The sequence below is a fragment of the Cynara cardunculus genome (assembly GCF_001531365.2).
Source record: "Cynara cardunculus var. scolymus isolate 2C chromosome LG 2, CcrdV1, whole genome shotgun sequence".
Taxonomy (NCBI): Eukaryota; Viridiplantae; Streptophyta; class Magnoliopsida; order Asterales; family Asteraceae; genus Cynara; species Cynara cardunculus.
The window spans coordinates 545,959-571,361 of NC_037529.1; the positions used below are offsets into that span (position 1 = coordinate 545,959).

A 25,403-nucleotide genomic window follows, 5' to 3' on the forward strand; every position below is an offset into this window, starting at 1 on the left:
TTTTTGTTTGAAAAATCACTGACAGAATATATTTTAATTTTAATTAAAATAAATTTTATCAAAAAAATATTAAATGTAATTATTTAATTGTAAATGTAAATATTTTTTTGTTATATTTGTTTAATTTTATAGATCTAAATAGTTTTTGGTTCAAAAAATATTTAGGTATTTAATCGTCCAAAATATGAATGTTCATTTGAATTTTTTTTCGGACTTTTGTCATTATTTTACCACTTTAACTAGTTGTACAAGTCATAAAAATGTATCTAACAGGTTTTTGAAAAGTCGAATGAGTTATTTAACATGTTTTGGATTGTTCAATGACTTATTTGTTCCAAAAATTGTCCAATGAGTTATTTAACATGTTTTAAATTGTCCAAGGACTTATTTGTTCCAAAAAATTGTCCAATGAGTTATTTAACATGTTTTAATTTGTCCAATGACTTATTTGTTCCAAAAAATTGTCCAATGAGTTATTTAACATGTTTTGGAATGTCCAAGGACTTAATCATTCCAAACACTAAAGTTCATTGTGTTTTTTTTAGACTTTTCCCTTATTAAATCTACTTCTTATTTTAAAACAATTATATTTTAATAATTACGGTTGTCATTTTGTTACATTATTAATCCCTCAAACTAACAACTGTTAAAATAAAAAGGCTAAATATCGTAAGAACATAATAAATAAATGTTAAAGAGGGTTCACACATGTGAATCATTGAAAAAAGATACCATTTGATAATCCATATGTGAACTCTTATGAGTAATATGCAACGTTGTTTAACATATGTATGTTCAAATGGATTTTTTTCAATAAGTTGCATATAAGCAGTTCATCAACTTTCTTATCTCGTCAAAGACCTTCCAGCCTAGTGGTAAAGGCTTGGGCATGACATAGTCATGAACCCGAGTTCGAGCCTTGGGAGGGGAGTGTTGGCGACATTTAAGTGTGGCCATGTTTAGTCTCCAAATTTACCGGGGATTAGTCGGGCTTTAGCCCGGACACCCTTACAAAAAAAAAAAAAAACTTTCTTATCTCACCTTATCATGATATTTAGTCTTCTTCTTATTTTGAATCGACCCCTATAACGTGTTACGTGTGCATACACATGTGTGTATGTCCCCCTGAGGGCGATGATTTCCCTTCCGACGTGAAATCCCTACACCAACGATAACAAGACAATGATAATTTGCAACAAAAACAATCATTCGTGACTAAAGGTGGAGCAATAAAATGGCAACAATTGCACAGGCGAATGGCAGAAAATGGTGCTAAGGCGATCGACATTAATTACTGAAATGCAAATGTATTTAGTTACTATCTCTTGTAAAAATCGTGATCTCACTTAACGTAATACCAACTAATATCATGTATCGCGTGAGCATACAAGGTAGAGACCAACATGTAACGAGCATATGTAGCATTCTCAACAAAAATGTATATATAACTGTGTTAGACTTCCAATTTCAAATATTTTTTAGTTGTTTAAATATCTGAGTCCCGGTTGCTTGGTGATATACAATGCTTTAATAAGACTTACGTTATGCTTGATTGTATATATTTTTTTAATATTCTTCTAAATACACCTTTTTCATCAACATTATTTTGCAAATAAAAGACTTATGAGAAATCCCATCTCTTCTGTGTTCGATCCCCGACGACTACAATTATTGTGGCCACTAAATTTATCAGAACTGATGTCTTATAATTACAATTTATCGAGATTCATTTAAACATTTCCTGAAACACCCTTAAAAAAACTTGATTATCCCATATAGAGTAATTATTCTCCTTCCCAATTTAAGCTACATCAAACCAAATAATGTTAACTATTATATATATATATATATATAGAGAGAGAGAGAGAGAGAGAGAGAGAGAGAGAGGGGTGAGTTATTATACAACCCTTTACATTTGTACAACCAATACAACTTAATCTCAATCGTCCATTTAGTTTGATGAATATGTGATTTCATAATAGTTTTGATTGTTTCCCAATAAAGTATTAATCATAATTAATGAACATTTGTCATATTCCATAAATATTTAAATCATAATAAATGAAGTCTCATAATTTTCATAAATATCTCAATTGATTGAGTTGTATAAGTAAACATGATTGTATTTGAAATATACTTTATATATATATATATAACCTAGTCTATGGTTTATATGCAATATATGGAAATCCATTAAAAATAAAAAAGTATTGGTAGAAAGAAATGGGAAGCATTAAATACATATAAGCTTTGTCAAAGTAAAAGGACACATAGAAGCTTTGAGAGACAATTATTTGAATTGGAACCATATAATCCTTTCATTAAATTTCATACGTACGTTTAATAGTCATTGCTCACCTAAAAGTGAAAGTTATCTTTCTAGAATACACTTTTGTGCAAACCATCATTTTCATGATTTTCACTTATATTTTTTATTTAATAATATAATTTTTATAACGATAATAATTAAACATTCTGTTGGAACTCAATAATATCTTGATTATATTTTAGGTTTTTTATTTTTAAAATAAATGTTTATGCTGTATTTAATTATGTTTATCTGCAACTAGTTACATGAATTTAAAAATGAAGCCTTAATAAGTTGTATTTATGCAAAATTACTTATAATCTTGAATTTTAAGTAATATGTATCAATAAACAGTACTTCATGTATAAAACATGTGTTATAACAGAATGCTTAATTATTATCTTTATAAAAAAATCATATTATTAAACCAAAATAAATTACTTAGTTATTAAATTATAATAAAAAATTGAATTAAAAAAATCACATCAAGAAAAAAAGAACTATTAAATAGTTAATTTGATATTAATGTTGATTTTATTTTTTTCAAATTTTTATGGTATCTTCAAATTTATTTTTCATTCAAAATAAAAACATTATCGTTTTCTCAAAACCACATAAAATCGTATTATATCGATAGAGATAAATAATAAAAATTAAACATTAAGATAGAGATTTATCTCGCTGCATTGGACAGATACTCTTCTAATATATGATATAACATATATTATATAAACATAACAAATTATTGAAGATTTTAATATTAATTATATTATAAAACTATTTGATATATTTTTATATCCTAATAAACTGAGTTAATCTATACTATATTATAAAACATTTGACAAAAACTTTTAAAAACCATTTTTTATGCATAAAGTACTGTATATTAATGCATATTACTTAAAATTGAAGATTTCAAGTAATTTTGCAGAAGTACAACTTATTAAAACTGCATTTTTAAATTCGTGTAACTAACTGCAGATAAACATAATCAAATACGGGATAAACATTCATTTTGAAAATATAAAATCTAAAATATAATTAAAATAATCATTGAGTTCTTACAAAATGTTTAATTATTATTTTTATTAAAAAATTATACTATTAAATCAAAAATAAGTTACTATGTTATTAAATCTAAATCTATACTATATTATAAAGCATTTGACAAAAACTCTTAAAAACCATTTTCATGCATGAAGTACTGTTTATTTATGCATATTACTTAATATGCAAGATTACAAGTAATTTTGCGTAAGTACATCTTATTAAACCTAATTTTTAAATTTATATTACTAATTGTAGATAAACATAATTAAATACATGATAAACATCCATTTTAAATATAAAAAATCTAGAATATAATTAAGATGATCATTGAGTTCTGACAGAATGTTTAATTATTATTTTTATAAAAAATATACTATTAAATAAAAAATAAATTACTTTGTTATTAAATCTAAATTAAATTATAATAAAAATTTGAATTAAAAAAGTTACACCGAGAAAAAACGAGAACTATTATATAGTTAATTTGATACTAATATCGATTTATGTTTTTATAAATTTTATTTTATCTTCAAATTTATATTTCATTCAAAAATAAAAACATTATCGTTTTCTGAAAACCACATAAAATCGTATTATATCGAAAAAGACAGAATAAAAATAAACATTAAAATCGAAATTTATTTCGCTGTATTGTACGAGTACCCTTATAGATTAATATAAACTGATAATCAATTTAACTTTATGGGTAAAAAAGTTAAAAATTACATTTCTATTTATTTACAATAAATTTTGGAAATTCTATAAATTTGGAAAGTAATCTTTTGTTTCCTAGTTTCTTTCATTTTCGTTATTTTTAGAACATTTATTGGTGATCGTCTAAAAATAGTAAAAAATATTAATTAAGAAAAAAGTTTTTTACAACTAAAATAATAAAAAAAATTGACAGATCTGTGCATAAGTACGACTTATTAAGCTTCATATTTGAATTCGTGTAACTAAATGTAGATAAATATAATCAAATACATGATAAAATTCTCATTTTAAATATATCTAAAATATAGTTAGGATAATTGTTGAGTTATATCTTTATAAAGTTATATTAATTTTAATGACATCTTCAAATTTATATTTTATTAAAAAAAACATTATTCCTTGCTCAAAACCACATAAATCTGTATTATAACATTGACATAGACCAAAAAAATAAAATGAAACATTGAAATTAAAATATATCTCGCTGTATTACGTGAGTAACCTTCTAGTATAATCTAATAACAATGATGTTATCATATACATATCCGGGTCTGTTTGGCTAATGCTGAAGAATGAAAATAAAAATGACAAAGTATAAAAACGAGAATGAATTTTCGTTCCCCACAATTTAAACATAAATGAAATTTTGGGTTTCTGGAGGAATGAACTCGTTATATTATATAAAATCAAACAGTTTCATTTATTTTCATTTCTATTGATTATTGTTTAATACCTCTAACCAAGCACCCCATCAGATTTGATCATGTAAACAAACAAATAATAGTTTTAAAATTACATTACTACTAAAAATATTTTAGAAAGGCTAATAATTTATTTTATTATTTATTAAAGTATATAAAAATAAAACGTTGCATTTTGTTTTAAAGAATATATAAAATATATTTGGATAAAAAATTGATTACCGACAACTTCAAACGATTCCTAGCAGAACCCGACTCCAAGAACATTGAGATGAGTCCCTTAAGATAGCTAATAGACATTTTCAGTCCCTTGATTTATAATTTTTTATCATTTTAAGGAGTTTTTTAAACCTTGGATTTCAAAACAAACCAACTACCCTTTTCTCACACAATAGTCATACAATTATTTATGTGTATTTATTTACATTTTATTCAATAATTTTCAACATAACATCTCATATACTTTACAAGATAAAGGTCTTCAAGATTTCTTTTGTTTGTGTTTTTTCTTACATAATTTTGAGTAAATTATGTTTTTAAACCTTAGAACATCTCAAACAGATATGCTATATTTTCCCTCTTTTTTTCTAAATTTGAAAATTTCTCCATTTTCCCCCTCTATTTTAAAGCAGACTTTAACATCACAGTTGGATCAAACTTTTTTCAAATCTTCAGAATTTCTAAAATAACATAGTTGTTAGAGATGATCTTGAAAGAAATCAATACATGTGACATTAACAAATATTGGGTTTAATATTTTGAATCACAAAATATGGGACTGAAATTGTCAATTAACAAAACCTGAGGGACTATTTATGTAACTTAGTCCAACTTAAATAATTAAAAAATCAAGGGATGGGCCTCTCCTACAAGATAACCCTCCCTCTTTACTTCATCTCCAAAAATAAAATAAAAAAAATAATAAATAAATAATATTATCTCTCTCTCTCTATGTGTGATGTGGTATTTGATCATAAATTATTCTAGAAAAACACTCTGATCTATAAAGAACCAGAGACCCATCTTCCCTCAATTTCTCACCCCAATCTCCATAACCCTTTTAAACGTGTTTCTTTCCTTTTCAATTCTTCAACTTTTTCTGAATCATATCCATAAACACTTATCAATGGAGGTCGAATACCAAGAGGTTTGCGCTCTCTCTCTCTCTCTCTCTCTCTATATATATATATATATATATCTCCTCTCAATATATACATACATATATATATATATGTATGTATGTATGTATATGTACACATTCATCTTGATTTGCTTCGTCCATCCCCTAAATTCGAAATGTTGAGTAATGGGTGTCATGAATTGGGTACAACAATGGAAGCTTTTTAAGTAATGGGTTTTATGAATTCAAATATTTTATTAATGGGTTTCATAATAAAAAAGCAAATCTTTAGAAATGCGTTCAATGAATTTGGCAGATGAATGTTGGTAATTTGGGAGTGTGTTAGTGTTGATGAAGTAGTGATCCTTTTTGGTTCCAGTACCTTGTCGGTCATCACATGTGAATAGAACTTGGTTTTCTGAACAATGTTGCCATAAATATTTTATCTTTGGGTTCCGTAAATTTGGCATAGAATTTATAAAATCTCAGTGGTTGGTTCTGGTTCTGGTTCTGGTTTGATGAATTCGAGTTTCAGGAGTATATAAGGAATTCAAGAGGGGTGCAGCTCTTCACTTGCAAATGGCTACCTGTCTCTCCACCAAAAGCCCTTGTTTTCCTCTGCCATGGTACTCTCTTTCTTTCTCAAAATAACACCATAATAAACAAATGAAAAATACCCTGATAACTATTCCTTTGTCCAAAAAATATACATACATATATATATATATATATATATAAATAATTTCTCATGTATAGAAACTATAAAACATTTTTAGTTACTTTTATCTTTTATATGTATATATATATATATATATATGTATATGTATGTATGCGTACATATCGGACAAATAAATGGTTTTTTTACGAGATTGAAGATAAATGAAACAAATAAGGTTAATTTTTGCAGGTTATGGTATGGAATGCAGCGACTTCATGAAAGGTACCGAAATCAAGTCTTGTTTGCATTTATGTTGTTATTTTGATTTTTTTGGAAATGTGTCCTTAACTAATGCCGGTAAATTGTGACTGCAAAAAATCAGTTCTGATAAATTCAACGATAATAGTTGTTATATACATTTAAAATCAAACAATGAACAGATGAGATTTTACAACGCTTCAAGTATTACTCGACAATCCTTTGGGTTTGTTGTTCCAATTGATGTTCTTAATCCCTGTTTCACGTGAATATATAATAAATAAATATAAAAAACAGGTAGAATTGCTTTTTAGAATTATTTAAGAAATAAAAATTCTAAAACCCATGCGTCTCAGAATGTTGACTTTCTTTTCATTTTGACTTTTTCCTTTTATTATTATCTTTACGGATTTTATATAATTTCTATAAAATAAATACTAAAAAATTAAAAAGAGTTACATTCAATTAAATAGATTATCTATTTTAAAATTTTAAATATTCTTATTTAAAATATCTTCAATTTTATTATTTCTATATATATAAAAACTTTATATTTATTAACAATAATTCAATTTCATGGTGGAAAACATAAATAACTTATTTCTCTTCATCTGTATTTTTATTAAGCCATAAGAGTGGTATTTGATTGGTTTAAGATTGAGTTTTAAAGATCAAAAGTGTTTGAAGTTTCCAAGTTCGAATCTAATGAGGAATAAAAATCTCCAGTGGCCACAGAGGTTCAATTGCAGTGACTCTGAGCTACTCTCGAAACGGATGGTCGTCCTAGGATTAGATTAATAAAAAAATATTTTTATTATAATTCAATTAAAATATGTAGAATGACAAAATTAAAGAGTTAATTTAACTCTTTTTTGGTAATTGATGTATTAAATTAAAATCAGTTTATTAAATTAAATAGTAATTAAAATTATATTATCAGTACAATAATTTGTGGAAGGGTAAATTGCATGAAAAAATAACGTACTTTAACTTGATTAATTTTAAATTTTCTATTTTGGTATCCGGTTAACCGATTGAAGCCTAATTTTAGATAAAAAAAAATTCATGTCATTAACCACATCAGCAAATAATACTGAGTTGAATACCACATCACTCACCACATTAGCATGATAAACCGGTTAATGTTTCAACCGATTATATGAGTATTTAAATGTTTAAAACTTTACATCTTATATATCAAAATAAGAGTTTTGAAAATACGTTACCTAAAATAAGAATTAATTAATTAAAATACATTACTTTTGATGTAATTTGTCGGAAATAATATAACTTTTTAGTGGATCTATGATTAATGCGAATCTTTAATTAACAATTTAATGCTTATGATATATTTTAATGAAAGATAATTTATGAATTTTATTTCATCTTAAAAAATGCATTTTAATAATTGTTGGTAGTTAAACAAATAAATAAATATAAATAAATTCATTATTATTGTATTTTTATTTTTTCTATAATATTAGAAAACGATTTATAGATATATTATTGGAAAAAATATTTATCGGAACATCAAAATGTGTTATTTTTAACATTTATAATGAACCCATTAAAGACCTATAAATTCTCATAAAACCTGTTAAGATGCGTCAGTTTCATACCATTTAAAGTCTGTCAACTTAGATCTTAAATATAGCGACTTGTACTTCTTTAGGTTCGCCTACGAGTGTAAATGGGTCGGGTCGAGTCAAGTAACAGGTTGTTCGAACTCGACTCGACACGGTCGACCTTTAACACGTTAAATGTGGGATTTTGAACAGGGATTTTGAGGCCCAATTTTTACATGTGTTTAGGGTATTTGATCAACCCGTGTAAAACTATAGCTGGAAGTGTTAAAATATTGGTAACCCATATTTTATTTTAATTCAAAAGATAAAATGTAAGATGTTTATAGATAATTCTTTAACAAAATGCATAATTATGAAAAGGGAATAAATGGAGTTAAGTTTGGTTGGTTGAAGTAGGTCATCAAACAAGTAATGTAAGAGTAATTGCAAGAGGTAGAAAATTATGTGATGTGGGTCCTACATGTATTATGGTTACCAAACACCTCTCTTATATTATCACCAACCCCACCCCACTTCTTGTTCAACATCTTTTTGATATGGGAGTTGTTAAGTTTTCATTTATTTATGTTAAAATCAGGTCAAGTTATGTATTAAAAATGTAAAAAATAAAATTTGATGTTGATGTATGTGGGATGAAAATTAGTAGATAGATATGGATTTAGGCAGAGGCTAAATACACTCTTATATGTTGCTAAATGCATCCCTATCTATTATTTTTCTCTTCACACACGCCTTAACAACAAGACTTACTTTTTACATTTTTAATGCATTATTTGATTTGATTCTCACATATAATGGGTGTATAATAATAGCATTACCATTTAGACAACCCCTTTGATTAAAAATTAACAATTATTTTTTTATTCAAATACAAAAAAATCTTTGTAGTTTGTAGAGTAAATTACGGATTTGGTCCTTGTGGTATGCTAGTTTTTACAGAATTGGACTCTAGACTTCATTTATTACGTAGATTACTTTGTGGTATTCATTATTTATACGGATTTGGTCCTTCGACTAAATGGCTGTCCAACAGGCTCGTTAGACTGGAGGACAAAATGGTCATTTTACCAATTAACAAATCTAATTTATTTTAGTTACAACAAAATTTTGAATGAAAAATGATTGTTAAAACAAATGATTTCCAAATTCTCAAATAAAATTTTGAATGTTATTTAAATTTACGAAACGTTTTAAAATTGTACATATAGGGTGTGGGACGAAGCTGGCAAGCTACGGGTACGCGGTATTTGGAATAGACTATGAAGGGCACGGACGGTCCATGGGTGCACGTTGTTACATCAAGAAATTCGATCACATTGTTGCGGATTGCTCCAATTACTTCAAATACATTTCTGGTACACATCCACAAAAGTCCATGCATTAAAAATGAGAACATATCGAACCGCTAACTTGTTTTTTGGCTCGAACCACTCAGGGCAAGAAGACTACAAGAACAAGAGACGGTTCTTGTATGGCGAGTCCATGGGTGGTGCAGTTTCTCTTCTGGTTCATAGAAAGGATCCAACTTTTTGGCATGGCGCCATTCTGGTCGCACCCATGTGTAAGGTAATTAACGTTTGACCTTAGAACATCTCCAACAAATTCTTTTGTAAAATGAAGAAAATAGAGAATTTGAAAATCTTGTCATATTTTTTTTTCCTCCAACAGATTCTCTAAAAGTTTCTTCAAAAACGAAGAAATTAGGAGATTGAGTCTAAGGCTTATTATTGTATGGTAAACTAGCTGATAAGCTAACTGTTGGCTAATAAGTTATATGTTAACTGTTGAAGATGCTATAATGTCACCGGAAAATAGCTTCTGGGGGGGGGACATTATGCGAGGAGGTAAGGTTGACTTTCAAAAAGTGCGATAAGGACTAAATCACATGTAATTCTAGAGCAAAATCACATGCGATACAGCCTAGAAGGTCGTGTGAAAACTCGCATGTGCAAAGGTTGGTCAGCTCGACGTGTGTCGCATGTGATTTTACTCTAAAATCACATGTTATTTGGTGCTAATCGAAGTAGGTATCAGCAAAAGAACAATAGTAACCCTTTTCACTGTATATAAGAAGGCTTTTTAGAAGGTGCGGGAGGCCAACATTGGCTCCGCATATGGTTGTACGGTACAAGTTCTTGAAGCATATTTGCTGTCGATTCTGATAGATATCGGAGAAGGTGAAGCCTCACCCGATGGTGATAAGTATGCTAACAAGGGTAGAAGATGTAATACCCAGATGGAAGATTGTGCCTACAAAGGATGTTATTGATTCTGCATTTAAGGATCCTATTAAGAGAGAAGAGGTAAGGTTGATTTTCGCTATTGGTGAATTTGTAATCGGACAAGGGTAAATACGTAAATTCACCACGACCTGAACATCTGTGCAGATACGCTCAAACAAGTTGATATATCAAGAAAAGCCAAGGCTTAAAACGGCTCTTGAAATGCTTAGGACTAGCATGGGTCTCGAAGACAGCTTAAGCGAGGTTATTTTTTACCTTTTTACCCTCTATGTGATGACTATCATTTTTTTTACGTTTTTTCAAGTGTTTGTTTTTTTTGAAATACATAATAATAATAAATAGACAGTAAATACTCACGTACACTCCTCACATTTGGTAAGGTTTGAATCATTGACCTCTTTGAATCCGTGACCTCTTTGGGCAGGTCACGTTACCATTTTTCGTGCTACATGGAGAGGCGGATACCGTGACGGATCCAGAAGTGAGTCGGGCTCTATACGAACAAGCCAGCAGCAAAGACAAAACCATAAAACTATACCCCGGAATGTGGCATGGGTTGACCTCCGGTGAGCCCGATCAGAACATCGATATCGTGTTTTCCGACATCATTTCATGGCTGGACAAGCGATGCGATGACGATTATATCACCGACAGTAGTGGTGCAGCTACTGTTATTGATGATATAGAGTTGGTACCTTCCCCTATGGTAGAAATAAGTAAAAAGAAACTCCGGCAGAGTGGCAGCTATCTTTGTGGGTGGAAGGGACGGCGGATGCACCACCACTCCGCCATGTAGCCACCACTGCCGTCCAACTCTTTTTGCCATCAGAGTTTAAGACAACTCTATGATTACTAATGTAATGGGACATATATAGTTTCTGTGGAAGTTAATATTTACAATCATGGATCCCTTATTCACAATGGAGCTTTTTTGAGGTTCATTTGCTCAAATGCTTATGTGTAGATGATTACTAACCGGTAGGAGTCAACATTCTCACTTACTTTATCGGGTAAGATTCTACTCCATCAAAACGGCATTGTATGCAGTAATTCATCTGGCAAGTACTAACTGGATAAGAGTTGTCCACCTTACTTACTAGATAACACTCTCGATCCTTGCCATCACTCTTACCGGGTAAATTTTTTGATCTTTGTCATGTTTATTAGGTAAAGTAAATGATCTAGTAAGCGTTTACCGGGTGTCACTCACCTTTGGGATGAGCATGCTAAAGACCAAGAATCTTATACCGTAAAAGACATAGCAAGAACTGAAAATCTTAACCGGTAAGTGTTTACTGGGTAAAAGATGCTTTTCAACAATCTATTTTAATAGCCGAGAATTTATCAGCTCAAATAAATGAGAATAATGCTTTTACCAGTAAACGCTTACTTGATAAAGATTCGGTCAACGCAACTAAAATCGTGAAAACGTTTATAGCATCCAGTTTTATCAAGAAAAGTGGGACCCACAAAATCTTGTTATTATGCTGATGAGTAGCATTCTTTTAGGATGGTAATAAGCTTCCAATACCCTTGGATTGGAGTTTGTGACTTGTAACGTGTAAGAACCAACTTCTAGTATTTTGTTTTTGTCGTATCATTGTCAATTCACCAAATTAAAGACCTTTATAAAAACTTTACAATGAATTAGACAGAATTCGTTGTCTCACGACATAAATCAAGATAACAACTACAGAAACTGGATCACACCAAACAACAGACAACTTGTCACGTCGAGTCCGATACATACAAGAACTTTTTTATGGTCATGTTTTACTTTTTTCACCATTAACTTTTATTATGTCCTTTTAGATCAATTAAAAAATTAATAAAATCAACACAGTGCGAGGGAGTCAAATAGCATGTTTAAGACTTGTTATCTTGAATAAGCAGAACTTCCTTAAATCCATGACAAACTTAGAAGGAAACCAAAGGGAAGTTAGAAGTCATGATCACAAAATCAAGCATTTTAACAAAATACAACCATATGCTACTGGACCGGTCACAATATTTCCCTTACAAACTCGACATTCCATCCATAAACTCGACGCCAGATCGACAAAATCCTGAAACAGGCAAAGGACATTTAGTTAAAACACATTGTATATATAATGAAAAAACACAACAAAGATGCAATAAATTAATGAATGCTGATTGGGTATCTCTTAATGTCATTTTGACTTTTCCATTTAGGGTTACAATTTTTGTGACCATAAGAAATGGCGCCTCGACTACTTGCCCTAATCACTCATAATTCTATTTATTCTATGTGGGTTGGTATCTGCTTCCGGTGACCATTCTTTTATGTAGGGAAAGCCGAAAAAATTAAGAAAAAAGGGGGAAAGATGACTATGGCAGAACATTTGGTGTCTTGGATCTGTTACACATCTAGACCTCACATTCCAAGTTCCCAACAACTTTTGGTTTCTCCATCTATCGTCACTTTGCAAAACCATCGCCCCAATTGTTATGACAGACATCCACTTCGATATCAATCCTTGCACCTTTCACTTGACCCTATATTCTAAGGTCGAGTCAATCATTTTGCTAACAAAATTAGCTGAATTACAATGTATTTCACCTAAAATTAGGCATCTTACCTCCCTCTCGTTCCTGACAAGGCTGTAATCGTTTTTATCTAACAACAAAATTCAATTTCCCAAATAAGGATCAACCCACATCATTGCAGTTTGGCTGTTAGGAAAGAATATTTCCTTTGCATTACGACTCCGTTCCTATTCTTCCTCTCACTTCAAACTGCTTGTAGCTGCTATATTGCATGATTAATACTGACAATAAGCAATATGGTCAAAGTTGTTGCATCCTAGATGACCGAGTAGTTCTGAAGGCAAAAGTAGCAGCGCAGATTATCATACTTCTTATCTTTTAAAGGTTATGACACTGAAGTTGGAAGAGTCTCAATGTCAGGGGCGGAGCCTGGATTGAGGATCAGGGGGAGCATCGGTTGCATACAATCCATCATACGTTCATGATTACACTTGTAAAAGCTTATCCAACTTACTAAGGTTCAACAAGCACAAGTATTGGTGATTCACGCAATCAAATTGCTTTAGAAACAAGTAAGAAACAAGGGATGTACAAGAAATGAAGAAAACATACTCTCTACACAGCTTGCTAACGGTTTTAACCTCTCTTAAAGAGCGCTTCTAACATTTCTTTTTGTCAACATATGGTTTTAACTTCACTCATACAGGGCGAGCATAACAAGTACTGAGAATCTTATGCGGTAAGAAGCATGACAAATTGACAACGACTGAAAATCTTGCCCGGTAAATGAGGTAGTTACTCTTGCCTATTTAGCGCTTACCCCATAAAAGGCGTTTATTAACAACCTTTCTATGTTGTTTTGATGGTCAAGAATCTTACCTGGTAAAGGTAAGTGAGGGTGGTAACTCCTACCCAATAAGCACTTTACCTGATTAACAGTTCAAAACGATCACTAAAACTGCTAAAGCAGTAGCACCAAGAGATTCTAAAAGGCATTAAACATTTTCTGTTTGGAACTACAACTTAGCAGGTTCGAGCTCAGATTCTACAATCCTAATGTGGCAGATTCATTAATCCTATGTAGGCCACAATAGATGATGCATATTTAATATGCAAATAGGTAATGCAACAATAACACCAATAGGTTATGTGAGAGGGGTGAGATGAAATGTAAGTGGCTGCAAATTATATATGTATATATGTATATATATATATGTATATATATATATATATATATGTATATATATATATATATATAACAGAAATTTAAGCATCAGGGGGAGCACGTGCACCTTCTGGTGCTAACGTGGCTCCGTCCTTGCTCAATGTATCATGAATATAGGAAAAAATGATGATCATACTTCCTATCTTTTCGTCGGAGCTTTTTGAATTTTTTGTGAATTGTTATGACACTGAAGTAGCAGTGTAGATGATCATACTTCCTATCTTTTCATCTCACTGTGTGTGCGAGAGCGAGATGGAAAGGAGGATGAAGGGGGAAGAATTTGCAGTCCTATGACACCCTTACCTCCCTCTTTCTTCCCTTGTACATTCTGCTCTATTTTAGCTATAAAAAAATATGCCATTCTTGATTATGCAAGAATATGACAGATTTATCACCTATAGACTAGCCTCAATAAAGCACGACAAGTAATAACACACCAAACTAAGGTATTATATCTTATTCTTTTGAATGGACTAAGATAGCTGTTTGATCTCAATCATTCAGGCCTCACTCTTACCTTTTTCAGGCCATAAACAAAACCACCAACTATTTGTTTCTAGTATCAGACAACTACCTCTACCTTCCTCTAGCATCCATTGACAGTCTTGTGGATCATAGTGATAGGGATCAACCCTCATCCAATTACCGCAGCACCACTTATATAATGATATCAAAGGCCACACAATTAGCTATCAGAATAACCATGCATCCAAATGCACCATTTTTTGGTTCCCAGAACCCCAGTGACTATCAATTGATAATTGCCGACTTCAGTATTTACTTTCATCAATTTCAAATACTCCCGGTGCATACTTCTATATCCTGTGTATGGCTGGCAGGGATGCTTCTATAGTCGATTACGTTTTCATTTGGTGGAAAGATTGCATTGGTTTTGCCATGTTCGTAGGAAACAGATGGCAATGGTGAGGAGGCTAGAAAGTGAGGTCGAGGGAGTGAGGAGAAGGGGTAGGTCGAGGAGAACCTAGAATAAGCAGTTGAGGTTCGACCGGACGGGAATGTGCAGATAGCCTAGATGAAAGGAAGGGATCTGGAGAGTTAGAAGGGGGTAAGGTTAGCGAGCATGTGAGTCTTAGGTTACATCAAGGGTTTGTAAGTTACTCCTACCTTGACTATGTTTTCTTGTACTTGCTTTTATTTGTATATTTTGTTTGTTACTGTCTGTTTGTGTGTTGTTGTTTACTCCTAACGTGTTTTCATATTTTAGCATTGCCTTCCTTATTTTCAAGTTGTTATATTCTTCTCAGCAAATTCTTTTGAGCAAGTTTTAACCTTTCTAATCGCACAATAGGCACAAGCAGGGGGACTTCAAGAAAACAGTCGCTCTACTCTTACTCTTCGAGGTACAGGTCATGTCTGCGTACATCCCCCAAGACCCCATCCCCGGGAAGCATATAACGAGTTTGTTCCTTTTGGTTTATAACGTTTTCATTTCTTTCTTGCCCGATATGTAATTATCTGTAAATCTCAAACACCAGAAAGTGCATATAGAAATAAAAAAGTTGCTAATTGAATAATCAAGCAGCTGATCTTGCTAAACACATAAAAAGGAGAATTGAGAATATGCAGACTCAGACAACTAAATAATGACGCTAATAAACCACTAACGACACAACACTTGGTTTGTAACCATTGCATCACTTCAACAAGGAAAATTAGACAGACGTAACTAATCAAGGAAAAGAATGAAGAATGATACCTTTCACTTTGGGTTTCTAAGTACAATGATGACAGAATCACCTCGAAGAAACATCTTGCTGATAAATCTGTCTTTGTTAACTGGAAGAGCCTTCTTTTTGCCTTTTCCGGTCTTCGGTACCTGACATACAAAAATCAGAAAATCAGAAAGTGCAGGATGGTGTTTGAATCAAAAGATGGAACTAAAGAATCGATACAGGTGGCAATGTAGTGGCAGGACCAACCTCGGTCCAAAACTCTCTAACATTTTCCAGCACCATGTTGCAGTGCCGATCAAACGCCCTAACACGACCTAGAAGCTTCTTGTTATTTCTGCAGTTAATAAGGACCTGGAATTGCAAGACAATGACAGCAAATTTTTTATCTAAATCGAAGAGACAAGGTGGACAGCACTGGTCTATTCAAACTGAAATCAACTACTAATATTAGGCAGTGCCCTATGAGCATGGTGTTAAAGAACTCAGCTGATGACTATTAGCTTTAGGTTATGAAACCCAAAAGAAAATTTATGGAAACATCCGTTACCTGTGTGTTATTTTTTACACTCATCATCAAGACGGAAAGGGGACCAGTGTTGAACTCCTCTTCTTCGTTCTTGGTCTGCTACAAATTTCAACATATAAGAAATACAGATGTAGAATTTAGAAAAAGTAAGCTATTCAGAATCAGATGTAGAGTTTAGAAAAATGGATTCCAACTAAAATCAAAATATTGATTCAAATCAAAAGTACTTACTTGTCCATCTTCCTCCATCGGCCGACTGCAAAAAGAAAAACAAACGATTAGTATCAACACTTGGAATTTAAATAGCGAAAGTAATTTAACCATCTAGGGTTTGCTTGAACGCAGGTATATAAGCAATGTATAATGAAAAATTACCTCATGTTCGATATACAAATAACTGAAGAAGACTGAAACCGAGGTAGGCGAAAAATAAATCTGAAAGCAGGAGCAAAGCTAGGGTTTAGGGTTTATGGCAGTGATTATAAAACCCTAATGAAAAATGCGAATACGAGTAGATGGAACTAAGAAGTTGCACCAAGTATTGAAGAAAGAGAAATGCAAATGCTGATGGAAAATCAAATGATGAAATTCGAAAAACTTGTGGAAGCGGTACCTGTTTGAACGCGGAAAGATGGTGAGGGAGACCGTAGAAGAGGATCGCTGTGCCTTGTGGCAAGAATGTTATTTATAGGGACGTGACCGCCTTTATAAGCACGGGTTAGGCATGGTGAGTTGCCCCAACCAGTAAAAGCGGATACGGTCTTAACTCTAGGGATCCTCGACATGTTGAAAACCGGGGTCGGATCAGTGCGCATCCAAAAAATTTTATTATTGGGGGCAGGATGTCAAAAATATTCTGAAACCGAATAACTCTTTCGAACCAATACGATTTTGGGTTATTTATTAGTATTAGAGCAAACATAACAAGAGAGAGAAAACATATTATATTTTTCAATAAATTGTGATTGTTTTTTTTAGAAAAGTAGTTGAATCGTAAATTGACTGGGATGGATCGAGGATAGGCCCAACAAAAACCAGGGAGGGGATCTGGTTCACCGTACCCGTCGGGTCTTAGGACGGGGATGAGATAGTGGAATCGCAATTCCCAGGTCTATTGGCATGCTTAGTGCGGGTAGAGGTGTAAATGATACGAGACAACTCACGAGCTACTCGAGATCGATTCGGTCAAAGCTTGGTCAACACTCGACTTGGCTCGATATATTAACGAGTCGAGTCAAGCTACCCAATACTAGACTCGAAAAGCTCATGAGATATCGATTATTTTATCTATAATTAATTTTAAAATATAATCAGTTTTTATGATAAATTTGTAAAATATAAGTAATAAAAATGTCTTATATCATTAGGTATTTAAACAAAATTATGCATTTTTTAATAATAAAAATTAATCAGTTATCTTTTTATTAAACTCGCAATTAAAAAAAGACAAGGAAAAACTATGAAAAAAAGAATGAAATTGTCCCACATTGGAAGATAAATGGTAGAGGAAGAGAAAAAAAGATGTTATAAAAAGAGTGGGAGGTGAATGAAATTTCTAACTTTGTCTTATGAAGTTTGAAGTTGATCCCTTTAGTTTTATAAAAACTCAGAGATTATCTTTAAGTTTTTAATATAATAGAAAAAGACCCTAAAATTTCATAAAATTTAATGGGTGAGGTTGGTTTGAACTTGATTTGAATTCGAGTTTGAGTTCAAGCTTGATTTGAGTTGTAGTTCGAGTTTGATTCGAGTTCGAGTTCGATCTTGAGAAATAATTATCAAGTTCTAGTCGAGCTTTGATTTTTATTACTCACGAGTTTTCGAGTTGAGTATAATGATACTCGAGCTTGACTCGCATCATTTACACACCCCTAGGTGCAGATGATGAATCTAGAGGATTTTTGGATTAAAATCACTAAATTATAATAGCACTGTACAAAAAAAAAAAAACCCAATCAAATCGTCAATTTGTTCAACTCAACTTGAAAAATAGACCGACTAACTCAATTCAATCTAGCATAAGGTCTAATTCATTCATAAACATATACAAACCGATGGTAGCAGGGTCGATTATAAGTTAGGTCCATGTCAAATCAAACTAACTTGTACAAAATTATAATAATTAAAAAAACTCATATTATTAATTATTAAATATCTATTAATATTAAACGTCAAAACAAACTAACCTGTACATAGTTCATTGAATGAAATTTCTACTGATCCAGTTAACTTTTGTTTTTTTAACCGTAGACAATATGAATAAACTCGAGGTTACGGTTAGGCAACATTGGTGTAAGAAAAGTGGAAAACGTTGTTGATCGATCATTGTCGTTTTAATTCAACGTTCTTATCAGAACATGTATCTTGACATTTATGTTTAGACAAGTTGACATAAACTTGGATGATTATAATATTTTCAAGTGGTTGATTATGGACCACTGATATTTGTTTTTTTTTTTATTGACATATAATATAATCATCTTTTTAAACATGCATTCAAACAATCCAACTCAAACCGACATCTAATGAATTGAATTGGATTATAAACAGGAGGCCGAATGATTTGTGTTTTCTCATACTAAAATAGTTGGATTGGATTTTTAATAGTTAAAATGGTCTCAAATCACCTTACCAACCCATGAGTACCTTGGGTGTATGCTAAAGCTGATCATTTGCGGGTTTGAATTGAATCTGGGTCGTGCTTAACCTATTTGTTGTCCAACGGGCTTAATATGGTAAAAACAATCCCGTTTTTATGGGCTTGAAAACTTACCATACCTGCTCTATAAACGGTCTGGACTTGCCTACATGCTAACAGACTTAAAAATCTTGTTATATTTATGAAAACAAAACTTATATAAAATCACAAATTATGTAAAATAATTCAAAATACGCAACATTTTTTCCAACTTAAAATTTGACTTAAATACATAACAATATACATACTTTAAAAAGAAATTGTTTCGCTAAATATGAAATATTGATAAAGAAAATGACTAAACGAGATAATAAAGAATTAATCAATCGAGGTAATTATATTTTGAAATTTAAGATTTTTATAGAATGATATTATCATGAGTCATGATTAAGTAGGAATTGATAAGTATTAAGAATTTTCAGTTTTATTTGTAAATTTTAATTATAAAATTAATTAATGAGTCTGGCGGGCCTGCCAAGTATTTTTTTTTTCATTGTCCATGTCCGTCCATTAACTTTTAACAAGTCAGTCCAGGCTCACTCATTTATTCGAGAATGGTAATCCAAGCCCGCTTTCTCTAGCAAGCAGGACAGGATGGATCTAACAGGTCATCCCGCCCCGCGAACAACTCTAATGTATACACCTGTTATAATTCTTGAATTTTAGTAGATAAATTACATTAACATATAATCAAACTTCGGTTTTGTTTCTATTTTAAAGAAAATATCTTAAAATCTTTAAAAGTTCACAACTCATCATGTTTAAGGTAATTCACATTGCCATTATTGTTATTATAAGAATGGATTGGTATAGATATAATCGATGATGATTGATGCTAATTCCATTTCCATTTCGAAGGGGAAATTGGGGTACACCTTACACGTAAATTCTGTAAGTCATGCAAGCTGCTCGAAACCTTGTCCGCTATCGAAAATATTAATAAATCAAACAGAAATTCAAAACTAAACAATCAACTCAAAATGCCACTATTCCGTGGTAGAGGTGGTCGTGGCAGTGGCACCAATGTTCTTTTGATCGCCAAATATGCGTTGCCTGAAGTCTGAAACCATCATAGGGAGACCTTTGCGTAGTGGCACCTTGGGTTTCCATCCCAAAAGTTCTTTAGCCTTTGTGATATCTGGCTTCCTTTTGTGTGGGTCGTCTTCTGTGTTTGGCCTGAACTCTATTTTCGCATTCGGGTCTATTGTCTCCTGAACAACCTGTCGATAATCACAAACCGTCAATGAGTAAACAATTTTGAATATAAAAAACCTTACAGTAATTCACGTAAAACGATGAACGAAATTAAGGAGATACCTGGGCGAGTTCGAGCATGGTGAATTCACCAGGGTTTCCAAGATTGAAAGGTCCGACATGTTCTCCTTCCATCAATCTCATTAGACCTTCGACCTTACAAATTCAAACAAACTCAAAACCATAACAATAGTTCTACTCTTATAAATAGAATACATTGAGTTCATTTGGTTTGATTTGAAAAGGTAAAAAGATTCTATTTAGTTTGAACAAAAGGACAATATCTTAAAACATAGGCAAATTCGTCAAAATAGCCAATCTGCTCAACCAACTCCATTTTTTTGCCACTTTTAGAACTAAATTCTTATTTTAACTAGAGTTTACGCAAATAACTAGAACTTTTTTTTTTTTTACCAAAAGGCCTTTGGTCTAGGGGTATCGTAGTCTTTGGCTTCCTAGGAGGTCAGAAGTTCAAACCTCATCAAAGGTGAGGAGAATATGTGAGTTACTTTGTTGCATTTGACTTATATAAATATTATATATTTTAAAAATAAATATAAAATCTTTTGAAAAATCACCATTTAGCATGGTTTCGACAACATTTTCATACATAAGTACAATAATTGACCTAGGACATAGATTGGCCCATCCCCAAAAGTAATGATATCAAGAATAAAGTATTAAATACAATACTCCTACCATGACAAAATATTAAATAGAAGAGATATCATAAATGACAAGATATTAAATAGAACGGTCATATTATTCATAAACACAACAAAGATAGAAAACTAACCAAATCCGAAACGAATTGGAAACTTCTTGTTTGCTTGCCGTCACCATAAACAGTCATCGGTTCTTTTCTAAGTGCCTGCGTCGTTTATGAATCAATATCAAAAACAGTTTTACGTAATAACTGAATACACATATCCTTTTGGTGAAACCCACCTGAGCAACAAAGTTACTAACAACACGACCGTCATCGATGCACATCCTTGGACCATATGTATTGAATATCCTTGCAATCCTCACCTACATATGATTTACAATTCTAAAATGATAACATCATATTTGATTTAATTATAAACGAAAATACCAAATCAATTAAAGCCATAAATCCCATAAAAATAAGATATAAAAGGGTAAAATGTATACAAATCATTCTTCTTGCTCTGAGATCCGGACTATCCTACCCCTTCTAATTACAAAGAATGGTATTCTTGCAAAAATGTCAAATAATTGGATAATTATAAATAAAATTTAGGATTATGTTAGACCAACTGCTTTTGTGAGAGTATAAAATAACACTAAACCTTGTGAAGATTAAAAATACACCGAACCTTAATAACAAAAACACTGTGAAGACTTGTTTTTATACCTACACAATGTTTTTGTTGTGATAGTTAAGTGTGTTTTTATGATTCACAAATGCTCTTACAAAAACTAGAGGTACCAAGTTTTTTTCTCCAACATCATGTACCAACCAATTATAATTGGTACGCAAAATCATATACCATGACCAACCAACAATATTTGGTATCATCTTTTTTAATTGGTGCATGTTGGTACCGGCTTGTACCAATTTCAAGTTATATACAGAAAACTTACAATTTTGTTCAAATGTTCAAACAAAAAAAAAATTAAAATTACATTGTTTAACATTTAGTACATCAAATTTTATAAAAAAACTAATATATAATTAAATAAATCGGTATCATGATACTACTCTGGTTCAAGATTTCCAATACTATGTATCAACCAAGGTTTCATAATTAGTACGACATACTATCAACCGACTGTAATTAATATAAATCTAATTAATACAATTGGTATATATCTTGATCGATTTAATTGGATACAAAATTATCTGAAAACAGGTGTGATGTAACATAAACCCAACCGTTTGTAACCATAAATAAATAGTGGAAAGTAAACAGAGTATTAGACGACTTTTTTTTTTTTGGGTTGGAAACCATTTCTGCAAAACGTGGTTGATAAAAAAATATTAAAATTTTATGATTGAAAAGTATTTTAATTGTGGTTGGGACCTACAAATTTTAGGCAGAAAAAAACTAAGCCAAAGTAAGAAAACAGACCTCGACCCCAGCACCTCTATGGTAGTCCATGGTCAACGTTTCTGCTGTACGCTTTCCCTCATCGTAGCAGCTTCTGACACCTGTCAACAAAAAGTACCAAATTCCAATTTCTTCGTCAAATCTTAAGGAAATTATTAAATTACTCATTTTTAAATTGATTTTTCATTTTAGACAAAGTCTATGCAAATCAATGTTTCTTTCGTGTATTTACATAAATCATGTTTTCATATTTAACAAAAGAAAAAAAAAATTAAGTAAATAAAAATCAAGCAAATTCTTTACCTAAAAGCATCTTCAACAAACGAAAAAAACAAGAATTTTGAGGTAATTTTTTACTCCAACAGTTTTTTCAAAACTATCTCCGAAACGAAGAAAGTAAAGGCAAAGAAAAGTTTTTCCTTCAAATATAAAGTTAATAAGAAAACTTTAAAAATAAATATTTAAATAAAATTTTAATATTTTATTAGATAAATGAAATATTTTAATATTATAAACAACGTTGGATTCTCGAAAACGAGGAATTTGTCGAAGTTGAAATTTTTTGGAATTATTTGTTGAAAATGTTCTTTAAGTAAATTTACCTAAAGATTTTTTTTCTTTTTATAAATCTATAAACTCTTCGTTCAATTGAAAAATATCAAAAAGTGACTTTGATTGGAAAAATCAGCTATTTTATTATATTTCCAATCGTTTTTCTCGGATTCATAAATTCATCCCCGTTTTGCCCCCTCAAATCGCCTAAAATTTACCAAATTAACAAGTTCAGGAACCAATCAGAGACCCGCCAATGGTGGTTTGAACATTGACTGTCGAATCCCTGATCAGATCTGATTACAGTTACGTACGATTCGTAATCTAAAGAATTCAGGCACATTTGTCGCCGGATTGGCGGTGACCGGAAGAAACTAACAAGTCGGTGCCTAATGGTGGATGGGTACCTTTACCAATGTAGATGAAAATAGAACTCACCAATAGGATTCACGTTTCCCCAATAGGTTTCGACTTGTGGATGTTGTAGAGGATCACCGTAGACCTCACTGGTGCTCGTTAGCAAGAACCGTGCACCGACTCTTTTTGCCAACCCTAACATGTTCAATGTCCCCACTACATTCGTCTTGTGAGAAATCAAAATTGTAATTAAGGATTCACAAACAGAAATTAGTAACCAAAATATGAATGATTGAAGTTAACATAGTGATGAAAATTGAAAAGCGAGTAATTAAGGATATGATTGTTTTGACTGGATTGTATTTGTAATGAACAGGTGAAGCAGGGCAAGCAAGGTGATAGATCTGATCGACTTCGAGTAGTAACGGCTCCACAACATCATGTCGAATAAGCTCAAATCTAGGGTTTCCAAAATGATGCATCACGTTATCCTTATTCCCGGTGAAGAAATTATCAACAACAATCACGCTATCTCCCCTCGCAATCAACCGATCAACGAGATGACTTCCGACGAAACCTGCACCACCAGTCACCACAATCCTTAACCCCTTCCGTTTCAACCCTAACGGAATCTTCCCGCCCAAATTGAACGAATCGAATCCAGTAGGATACACAGATCGTCGTGGATTCATCATCTGGACCGCCTCGGAGACGGAGTAAGCATCGGTAATACGACCGGAGGAGATGGTGGTTGCAGAACGGAGCCCGAAGAAGACGGTGGCGATGGCAATACCAACGAGGATGAAAACAAGACGTTGTTCCTTGAGCATGTAGCGAACAACGCGAGTAACGGCCGGCCATGGCTTCTTAAGCTTCGGTGAGTAAGAATCCGCCATGGATTGAGTTTCGTGGCCTCTATATGTCAACTCAGATCCCATCTTCTTCTTCTTGTTTCTCTCTCTATATGTATAGGTAGAGCGAGAGAGAGAGAGTGGTGGAGGGAAAGTGGGGAGGATTATATAAGGCTGTGAATGTGATGGTGTAGTGGCGGTGGTTTAAATTTTCCGGTAGGTGGCGGGGATCATGGAACTATAAAATATTGATCGGCCTACTAGAAATTACGATATTGACCTTGCAGATGTGGTCTCAAAAGTAAACGGTAGGTGCTAAGTAGGAGAGAGTTGCCGAAAGTTTTTGTGTGGCATTTTTGGAATTTACACAACTGACGCTTGGATTAAAAAATAAAAAAATAGATTTCAAAATTAAGAAGAAAAATCAAAAATTTAAAATGAAATTTACGTTTATAATATTTTTTATATTTTATATTATATTATTAAAATAATATAATAATATAAAAATAATTCTCTCTTTTCTTTTTATTTGTATCTTTATAGGTTAGAGTTTTTTTTTTGGAAAAGTCTAAAAAAATCTAATGAGCTTTAATATTTGGAATAATTAAGTTTTTGGACAATTTTTTGGAACAAATAAGTCCTTAGACATTCTAAAACATGTTAAATAACATATTGGACAATTTTTTGGAACAAATAAATCATTAGACAATCCAAAACATGTTAAATAACTCATTAAATTTTTCTAAAACCGGTTAGATACATTCTTATTACATGTACAACTAATTAATATGGTAAAATAGTGAAAAAAGTCGAAAAAAACCCCAATGAACATTCAGATTTTAAACGATTAAGTCCCTAAACATTTTTTGAACAAAAAAGTATTTAGATCTATAAAATTAAACAAATATAACAAAAAAAATACTTACATTTAAAAAAAATTACATTTAAAAAGATTTTTGATAAAAATATATTTAGTCAGTGATTTTTCAAACTAAAAAAATAAAAAAAATTATAAAAAATTATTG

At 31.7% G+C, this 25,403-nt stretch overlaps 2 protein-coding genes and 1 pseudogene across 2 annotated transcripts; 1 reads left to right on the plus strand and 2 right to left on the minus strand.

The window, feature by feature from the left end:
* The first annotated feature begins 5,739 nt into the window (after positions 1 to 5,739).
* Positions 5,740 to 11,589, plus strand: LOC112506836 (caffeoylshikimate esterase-like). Its single transcript, XM_025111133.1, has 8 exons — positions 5,740 to 5,920; positions 6,429 to 6,519; positions 6,801 to 6,833; positions 9,604 to 9,750; positions 9,831 to 9,961; positions 10,561 to 10,698; positions 10,783 to 10,881; positions 11,063 to 11,589. The coding sequence occupies exons 1-8, from the start codon at positions 5,900 to 5,902 to the stop codon at positions 11,432 to 11,434; spliced, it is 1,032 nt and encodes a 343-aa protein (XP_024966901.1). The 5' UTR covers positions 5,740 to 5,899; the 3' UTR covers positions 11,435 to 11,589.
* An 898-nt stretch (positions 11,590 to 12,487) lies between these two features.
* On the minus strand, positions 12,488 to 17,283 carry LOC112508090 (annotated as a pseudogene).
* A 2,812-nt stretch (positions 17,284 to 20,095) lies between these two features.
* On the minus strand, positions 20,096 to 24,465 carry LOC112506658 (UDP-glucuronic acid decarboxylase 2-like). The gene is made up of 7 exons (XM_025110871.1): positions 23,869 to 24,465; positions 23,609 to 23,756; positions 22,640 to 22,719; positions 21,492 to 21,575; positions 21,340 to 21,414; positions 20,607 to 20,699; positions 20,096 to 20,509 (listed from the first exon to the last, which is right to left on the minus strand). The coding sequence occupies exons 1-7, from the start codon at positions 24,463 to 24,465 to the stop codon at positions 20,276 to 20,278; spliced, it is 1,311 nt and encodes a 436-aa protein (XP_024966639.1). The 3' UTR covers positions 20,096 to 20,275.
* Positions 24,466 to 25,403: the final 938 nt, after the last annotated feature.

What these genes read in the sequence shown, in the direction of transcription:
- LOC112506658 (XM_025110871.1), bottom strand. Translation starts at nt 24,465, where the DNA reads ATGGGATCTGAGTTGACATATAGAGGCCACGAAACTCAATCCATGGCG. An exon ending in ACAATCCAGTCAAAACAATC is followed by an intron (nt 23,757 to 23,868) that starts ATATCCTTAATT and finishes TTGATTTCTCAC; the next exon opens with AAGACGAATGTAGTGGGGAC. An exon ending in TCCAATTCGTTTCGGATTTG is followed by an intron (nt 20,700 to 21,339) that starts GTTAGTTTTCTA and finishes TGAATTTGTAAG; the next exon opens with GTCGAAGGTCTAATGAGATT.
- LOC112506836 (XM_025111133.1), top strand. Translation starts at nt 5,900, where the DNA reads ATGGAGGTCGAATACCAAGAG. An exon ending in TGGTCGCACCCATGTGTAAG is followed by an intron (nt 9,962 to 10,560) that starts GTAATTAACGTT and finishes CGATTCTGATAG; the next exon opens with ATATCGGAGAAGGTGAAGCC. An exon ending in ATCCTATTAAGAGAGAAGAG is followed by an intron (nt 10,699 to 10,782) that starts GTAAGGTTGATT and finishes ACATCTGTGCAG; the next exon opens with ATACGCTCAAACAAGTTGAT.